Source organism: Xenopus laevis, chromosome 5L (genome assembly GCF_017654675.1).
Source record: "Xenopus laevis strain J_2021 chromosome 5L, Xenopus_laevis_v10.1, whole genome shotgun sequence".
NCBI classification, from domain to species: Eukaryota; Metazoa; Chordata; class Amphibia; order Anura; family Pipidae; genus Xenopus; species Xenopus laevis.
The window spans coordinates 72,782,928-72,792,111 of NC_054379.1; the positions used below are offsets into that span (position 1 = coordinate 72,782,928).

At 36.8% G+C, this 9,184-nt stretch overlaps 1 protein-coding gene across 2 annotated transcripts in view; it reads left to right on the plus strand.

Annotated features, from left to right (window-relative positions):
• Positions 1-8,561, plus strand: part of enpp3.L (ectonucleotide pyrophosphatase/phosphodiesterase 3 L homeolog) — a 57,545-nt gene extending 48,984 nt beyond the window's left edge. For both annotated transcript variants that reach the window (XM_018263167.2, XM_041562944.1), the window contains exons 21-25: positions 2,312-2,447; positions 3,393-3,470; positions 4,472-4,604; positions 5,138-5,294; positions 7,686-8,561. In XM_018263167.2, coding sequence (XP_018118656.1) covers positions 2,312-2,447; positions 3,393-3,470; positions 4,472-4,604; positions 5,138-5,294; positions 7,686-7,859 — 678 coding nt within the window. In that variant the 3' untranslated portion in view covers positions 7,860-8,561. The remainder of the gene's footprint in view (positions 1-2,311; positions 2,448-3,392; positions 3,471-4,471; positions 4,605-5,137; positions 5,295-7,685) is intronic.
• The last annotated feature ends 623 nt before the right edge of the window (positions 8,562-9,184 follow it).

Genomic DNA, 9,184 nt, shown 5'->3' on the forward strand with positions numbered 1-9,184 from the left:
TCTTTGAACAAATTACCCTGTTCATAGGGGCGGGGGGGGGGGGGGTTAGTGAAAACAGTAAATATGCAGTATAGCATTGTTTTATAATGGCAAGAAATTAGGAAAATGATGGATCTTCTTTGATCCATAATTTGTATGTGTTTATATGTTTATATGTAATTGCTTGCAGAGGCAAAGTAATGGGACCATTTTTTAAGCAGTAAAAATTATTACAGTATTTTATGGTTGTTGCAAGCATTGGTAGCACTAATAAAAACGTTTGGTTAAAAAGATATTGGTATTGAAATAAAATAAATTATTATCTTTTTGCGCAACCCACCTAATAACCATTTGCATAGACTGAAGGGAGAAAAAAACAGGTCTTAAAATGTGATAATTAGAAACATAGATATTTGATGCATTGCCATATTTAGGGCAACTGTCCTAACTGGACAACCCTAATGTCATATAATAGTAGAATGGCAAACTGTTTTTTCTCATGAACAAAAGCTAATAAAATACTTTCCTTTGGGTTGGGAACTTAGACCAGACTAACGTCACTCTGGTTGTATCATTTAGACCAGTGCTTCTATAACTGTGAGGCCTGAATGAGCTCCTTGCCTTTGCACTTCCTCAGATAACTTATCTAAAGCAACAGGCTTCTGTTGTACTGCTTTGAAATGGCTTCTGGCTCAAGACTGTAAAGGTGGGGATTCATAAGACTTTCTGTTTTATCTTTAAGATAAAACTCAGCATTACAATTACAGTTGTTCCGTTTACATGTTGGTCTGTGGAAGTTATGTAGACAGTCCAAATAAAAGTACATTAGTTTTGTAAGTATAAATCTTATTTTAGTGGCGATGTTGTAAATGGGTGAGGCCTGGGTGCTGAATACGATAAGCATGTGAGGCCTCAGCTGAAAAAAGGGAAATGCTGATTTACACAAACATACAGTGTGGAATACTGTCAAGAGGAACCAAAAATTGTAGATTGGTCATGGCCTTTTTATGGCAACACTGTCAGGAACTAAACAGTAGATGGCTAAAACAGTGGATGGTTGCTGAACCTGCTCGAAGTTTTTCTATGTAATCAAATAGAAATATTAAAAATAAAAAAACCTGTGTAAAAATGTATGCAGAATTTACTAAGCACTGAATTTCACATCCCTTCTCCATCATCTAAGCTTGTGCTTGTATACATTCAGCAAATAGAAGTGTATTTAACATTATGGATGCTAGAGATGTGAGTTATAGTTTAGGAAGGTTTTAGTAAACAATAGAAGAGCTCATCGACAAACTCCCAAATCCACCCATGGGTTCCTGGCAACTCCCACTCGGCAAGCAGTTTTCAAACAATATGGCTTTTTCTGAGCTCCGGATCAACCGCACTTCTCAAAAATAGTGTTAAAACATTTCCTCCTTTATTTTATCCATTAAAAAAAGCTGTCAGCAAAGGTCTAAAGCATATTATTACAAACTACTCTATAGTTTAGAAAGGGACCCCAGAGACACAGGGGGTTATTTATCAAAGGTCGCGTTTGTGAGGTTTTTTCTACCTTTGAATAAACTTAAAAACTCGAATATTTGCTTATTTATGAAAACACTTGAATGTAAAAAACTCGAAGGAATGCAATCCGGGCAAAAACTCTAATACCTCAAATTGATAAGGATATCAGCAAAAAAAAAAGTTGAATAGCTCGATCAGAGTTTTTGAGTGCAAACCACCGAAAGCTATGAAAGCTGAAAACATCTTCAAATAGTACAAGGGACCTCTTCCATTGTCTTCTACATGACCTCGACAGGTTTTAGCTGGAGTATTTTCGGATTTGAGCTTTTTGCAGCTTTGGGGCATAATAAAGTTGTTTTTTTCCTGAAAAATTTAAGTTTTTACTGGAACTACCCTCAAAAACTCGAATTTTTCCGGAAAAACACAACTTGACCTTTGATAAATAACCCCCTTAATGTGAATAATTGAATACACTAAATATAAAATAAAAATCTAACCAAATAGCTACATTGTAGGCTGTTTTTAATACAAATTGTTCACAGGGTTCAGTTGCCATGGTAGTAATGTAATCGCTTTTACACTTTTATACATAGTATGTCTGTACCTGACTCATTCTGGCTTTCTCTTCAATCCTGTTTTCTGCTATTTGAAACTGGTTATATTCCCATGGAGTCATTATGATGGCAACCATACAGCAAAACCTTTTTCCATGACTAATGTTGTTAAACATAATATGACATGTGGGAGAGATGTGAGAGAAAGCAGCATTACAGAAGGTGTTGTGTGTTCTGATAATGTGTGCTTTCTGCTTCTTTTCCTTTACCAGGGAGATGGATCTCCGTTGCCTCCTACACTAACAGACTGTCTGAGAGCCGATGTAAGAATCCAGGAGGCAAAGAGCCAGAAATGCTCAGACTACAAGCAAGACCTGAGCATTACCCACGGCTTCCTCCATCCTCCCAGTTAGTGGATTTCTTTTAATAGTCCTCTGAATAACTTTCAGCCATCAGGATGTGGCTGACCAATATGACTTAAATCTGTTACAAAACAACAATTGTGCCAAATGTGATGATGTGGACTTTGTTTTTCTGTTTATCTTCCCATGATAGAAAGGTACCAGCACCATTTAAAACATTAAATCACCCTTAGTGGTTTCATAAGGGTGAATATATATCATGTAGACAACATCTATTCCAAATATCATCTGTAGTCCACTGGCAGAGTTGGAGAATATAAAAGAGGCATATCAGAGCCAATAACTAAATTAGCTGACTTTATATTAGCAAACATCATATTTTGAGCCTTCTGGCAATTAAGCTGGTCATATACATAAAAATCTGCTTATATTGGTGTTTGGCCACATGAGTGGATCTTTCCCTGATATGCCCTACTTGAACTGGATGATCTGGAGCTTATCTGATTGTTTAACCTTCAGTCCGGCAATAGAAGCACAATGGTCCAACATAAAAAATCAAACCTGCCCAACTGATATTTGGCCTATTGACGATAAATAATTGTTTGTTGCTGATATTTGTAATGCAGCATCACTGACAATACCAAACAGTATTTGGCTCTAGTTTTATTATCCATTCTGGTAGCATCGATGCTGTATTCAGTTGAGTATGATAGAGGGGTACATTGCATTTGTAACAGCTGATATCCATTAATTCAGTTTCTAGAACTATTGCAGAACAATTTTGTACAATGTGTATCCATTAGTAATTTCATCATACAATCTGGTGATATTGTGTAATGTGATAAATGCTATTATAAGCTCTGATACTTTGCCCTGTACTTGTGTACCTAAGATTGCCTTTTACTGTTTAATAGATAATATAAAGACATTGTTTTTTATGTATGTCATATTACACTAACAGTTGCCATTTTTCTAATCGGTTTTATTGCAGATTTAAACAGGAGTGAATTGGAACAGTATGATTCATTGCTCACAAGTAACATTGTTCCAATGTACCATGAGTTCCAAAGTAAGTGACTTTGTGTATCACACACACACACATATACTTTTATATATAAATTAATCTGCAACACTTTCTTCTGAACCTTCTTAACCTATCTTGGTAAAATCTTTGCAATGCCTTTACCTCACTATGTTTTTCCCATTTTATTTTTCTGTATATATTTACTGAAATCATGCACATCATTACATGAAGCACCTATTACTGTTCATTTGAGATGACAAAGATTTTAAGCCATAACAACTGCAATAACAAAATTAACCTTGTGTTTTTCCTAGCAATATCCTGCTCTCTCAATTGTTATATAGTATTGATTTGTTTTTAAATGTGTGTACAAAGTAATTTGTGATTAAGTTTTATTAATTACAGACCTTACCTATGGCTATGGCTATGCAGAGTTTGTTTTTACCCCATTTCTTATTAACTTATCATTTTCATTTATAACTATAATAGACACACATTATAGACTTGTAATATAATGACTGAGGGGAAATATACTAGAAAAATAAAGCTGGATACCAACATTTGGGCTATAGATCAAACTGGTTGGCCGAAATACCAGATGACTGTATTGGGTTGGATTTGGCAGCACTTGCTGCAGTCCCATTAATTACTCCCCACGCAGACTGAGCAATCAGACCATGTAGAAGGAGGGAGGGGGTTTAATTCAATCCTTATCAGTCTATATTTCTGGTCATCAGATGATCAGGTGATATCCAACGCATAGTAAATAGAGAACTGATTAATAAACCCCACAACATTTTCTATCATTGTATTCAGATTATGCAGATAAGGCGTAACCAGATCTCTACAAGCTATGACAGATGTACAATTTTCATCAATATCAGCAATTATCGAAAAGCACAGGTGCAAAACTACTTAGGGTGCCAGGGGAATAAATCTACAAATGTGATATGTAGTTTTGAATGAAAAGGTTTTGGTTATAATCACAATATGAAAATCCTACTACTGTTTATTGTCCTAAAATATTGTTGTCCTCACCATGCTAGGGATATGGTTTTATCTGCATGACATATTACTTCCTAAATATGCTTTGGAAAGGAATGGAGTCAACGTGATCAGTGGACCTATATTTGATTATAACTATGATGGCAATGTTGATGCTCTGAGTCAAATAAAACAGTAAGTGTGTAACATGTGATTGATTATTATGCCTACAGTTATGCACTTTATATATATTGCTTTGTTTTTTCACAATAATTCCCCAGGAAGTGATCAGTACCAATAAGACCTAATGATTCAGTTGGCCCTGAGTTTTGTTTTACATCATTTTTTATGCACATGGAACTGTTTGGTGACCTCGCATATTCCGTGGGTTGAGGTGTTGTCATCTTGGAATGTTCCTGTTTATTCAATCAGTGTAGAAATGCTCCATTGCCGGATGAAGGTTAGCACTCTGTAATAATGTCAAGGTTTAGTCAAGACTACCCCATAACAGGGCTGAGAAAAACCTTTAACAATGAAGAATTGCTGATCTTACTATATGGCTTCAGCTTTCTTGCATTTGTGTTTTTACTTTTATCTGAAAAGAGATTTAATAGGAAATGTTTAAAGGCAAATTGACACTTACTATGCAGACTGAGAAAACCAAAATAAGCAGCTTGAAGTGTTTGTCATAAAGATGTAGATTTATTTATAAAATACTGTTCCTGCAGATATGTTCAAGACACTCAAATCCCTATACCAACACACTACTTTCTGGTGCTGACAAGCTGTCAAGATGTTGCCAGTACTCCTTTGAACTGCTCCACTTCACTGGATGTCTTGTCCTTTATCATCCCACACAGAATAGATAATAGTGAGAGCTGTGCCGTAAGTAATCATTCTCATTCTAATCATTGGTACTGTATTAAACATTATTAAACATAGAGTGTTCAACAAAGACTATCCAGAGCATACGTATCTTTTGTTCATTTGTATACCACTATGTTGGCCTTATATAGTTTTATTATATATATATATATATATATATATATATATATATATATATATATATATATATATATATATATATATATATACAGGGCTGCCATCAGAAATCGCAAGGCCCCATACGAAAATATTTCCTGGGCCCCTGGGCTGCGCCCACCACAAGCCCCACCTACAGGTCCGCCCTCCCCACCCCACACTAAAAAAAAACAAACATTGGTGGCTATGGTTCCCACATGTTAATAAAAAGATATTGGTGGCTAGGCCCCCCCATGTTATAAGAAAATAGGTGGCCAGGGCCCCCTTTAAACGTCCACGTAAAAAAAACTTGCCCCCCATAGAAGTTTAAAAACATTTGGTGCCCAGGGCCTCAACAAACGACAGGGACCACAAAGGGTTACCTTTAGAAGGGCCCTACCATGTTACACTTACTTCATTAGTGTGGCCCACCTGCTGTCAGTGAGCTGCCAACTACAGAAGGGAGGAGGGGAGCACAGGTGGCTGCATCTTCTTCCAATGACAGTATTTTCTTCCCTTATTGGTCACAGAATTTCAAGTCCTGGTAAAGCTGCATGGTGATTGGATAAGCTGGAGGGGAAATTCAAACATCAGCTATCCAATCCCTGAGCAGCTCAACTGGAACTTAAACTCAGTGACCAATAAGGGGAAGTAATGGACAGAAGATACCTCCCCTTATGCTCCCACCCTGCCTTCCCGAGGTCAGCAGCTCTCAGAAAACAGGGGGCCTGGCTAATCAAGAAAGTGCGGCGTGGCCAGGCCCCCCTTACTCTCGGCGCCCCTGCAACTCCCCCCCCTGTCCCCCCTAATGGCTGCCCTGTATATATATATATATATATATATATATATATATATATATATATATATATATACAAGCTTATTTCTGCAGAGAAAGAACTACTTATATCATGTAAGGCCTAACCTGAGCTTATGGTTATTATATAATAGTGTTTTGTTATGTAGCTATCAACTTTAACCATTTAACAGGCAGCATGAGATCATAACACATGAAATATTGCATGTAAGTGTTCTTTAACATAACAATAATGGCAGCATACCCTATAGCTGATGTGTGCCCAGGAGTGTGGAGGCAAGGGGCTGTCCTTTTTGATGTATAATTTCAGTATTTCAGATATATTGGATCCCTTATCCAGAAACCCATTATGCAGAAAGCCCCGATTTATGGGAAGGCCATCTCCCATAGATTCAATTTTAATCAAATAATTTAAATGTTTTTATTACTTCCCTTTTCTCTGTAATAATAAAAGAGTACCTTGTACTTGATCCAAACTAAGCTGCATGAATCCATATTGCAGGCAAAACAATCTGTTTGTAGCAGGTTTAAGTTAAGGAGATCCTAATTACAGAAAGATCCCTTATTTGGAAAACCTTATGTCCCAAGCATTCTGGATAAATAGATCCAGGGTCAGCTGGGGGGTCAGGGCCCACTGGGGCTGCCACATAAGGGCCCCCGCACATGCGTCGGGAGGAGGCCAGACTCTGTGGAGTGGGTCTGGGTCAGCAGGGCCCATGAGGGCTGGGGCACAACGGGTTTTTTCCCAGGGTACCGATGGCCCAGTCTGACTCTGAATAGATCCTATAGCTGTATTTGTCAAAATTTGCCAGTGATTGAATGTGATGTGCAGTTCATAGAAACAGCAAGTAGAATAGTATCTAGTAATAGATGGATTGCAAGTCATACTTTTTACACTGTTGGTTAGTGTACCCACACAATCTAGGTTTTCAATTTTTGATGCTAAAACAGCACAGACTGTTTGGTAACATTGTGAATTTATTGCTATACAAATAGGGGTAAAGTCCAGCTCAGATCTTTGGCAGTATCTTTACATTAAGAAAAAAAACAAAATAGGTGGGCTCCATATCAAGTAACATATAGTAACCTAGTCATTTAGTAGAAAATAACTAAAAATGACACTGCCTTTTTGTCCAAGTCAAACGCGTATCCTATTGATGCAGAGGAAGGTGACACCCCCACTAATGGTGTCCAAGTTGCTTCAGAGGGAAAAAAACCCTTCCCTACTCCAATGGCAATTGGACCTGTCCCTGAATCAACTTTGTGCTAAAGCTAATTTCAGTAGCTTTTTAAAAAAGCTGTCCAAATATTTTTGAAGCTATCTAATGTGCGTGCCATATCTGTCTATCTGTATATAAAAGGAAGATGTTTCTGATGGATACATTTATTTGCTCTTTGTTGGGGGTAACTGTTTGTTTTCATTATTATTATTTTTTTTTCAGGAAAATAAGCCAGAGTCAGAGTGGGTATTAGAAAGGCTCCATGCACATGCAGCACGTGTCAGAGATGTTGAGTTACTTACCGGGCTGGACTTTTACCAAGAACAAAAGCAATCTGTGCAGGAAATCTTACAACTCAAAACATTTTTGCCAACCTTTGAAACTGCTATTAACTGAAAAACAGCACATTGCCAGGCATATTTAAGGAAATTTACCATATTCCAGGGCAGTTTCCATTTATATTTAAATTGTATGTATACACACACACATATCATGGGGTCTGATTACTAAATGTCGATATGAAAACATGCATTATCACCTAAAACAGAAAGTAATATCTCATTTCCCAGCTGATCAATGTAGTCCTGCATGAGTTCTTTATATGAGGTGTAACCTGTAATCAGATAAAAATTTGTGAGATTTTCAGATAAAACATTATCACCTTATTTATCAACTTAAATGTAGAAAAATATTGTAGATAATGCAAATGTTAAATTGTTGGTGAGCTGCTGAGGCTTGTACACTGACAGCAGGCTGCTAATCCCTATTAATATGTTAATTATGTTTGTATACTGCAACTAAAAGAGGAGTACAATGAAATTATACTGCTTTCTGGTCATAACTCACATTTTCTTATTTATATGGAGTAAAAATGCACAGATTAACACATAATTTTAAAGGACAAAAGAGCATCATTAATCATGCAATACCCAAAGGAAACATAACAGTTGATCATTCATTAATTTATCTCACACCTTAGCCACCATATGTGAATATACCCTTATGTATTCCATCTCTGCATGTGTGTATTTATACATAATGTGTGACCTGCCAACTTGTCAGTTCAACAGAAGATAAATTAAAGAACTAACTTACTTGTTTAATTTGTATGTATGGACAAAACTAAAACACCAAAAAATACTAAATAATATCCTAAATTAAACCAAAATGGTGAAGCTCTAATGCAATATACTTTCTCTAGTTTGCTTTAAAGCTCCCAATAGACGCGCCGATTCTTCTTGCCGAACGACCGATTTTAGGGAAGTCCGACCAATCCTTCGAAATTATTGTGCGGTTAGTGGGATTCGAATGATCGTACATCTTACGATTTTTTGCCCGACATCTGTCAGGAAATTAATCGGCCAGGTCAAAAAATCTTTGTCGGTCCCAGTGCAATCTATCTATGTTTGCAGGGCCAAGCAGGCAGCTCCCCTTTGTTTTCCTCGCAAATTGGTCTTTTTAGTTGATGGTCAATTCGTATGATCATTCCGAGAAAATCGTGGTCTCGCGATGAGGATCGATTTTTTTAAAAATCTCAACATCTATGGCCAGCTTAGGCATATGAAAGATATATTCAATATTTGCTGATCATCATAGTATTTATTAGAGATACATATTTGACTTTGTAATGTTCTGTGTTTATTTCTGAGCTGGACCTTTACTCATAGTTTTACATGCTGGGTAAAGCAAAGTTTGGCAGTTTGTTGGACATAGTTACTACT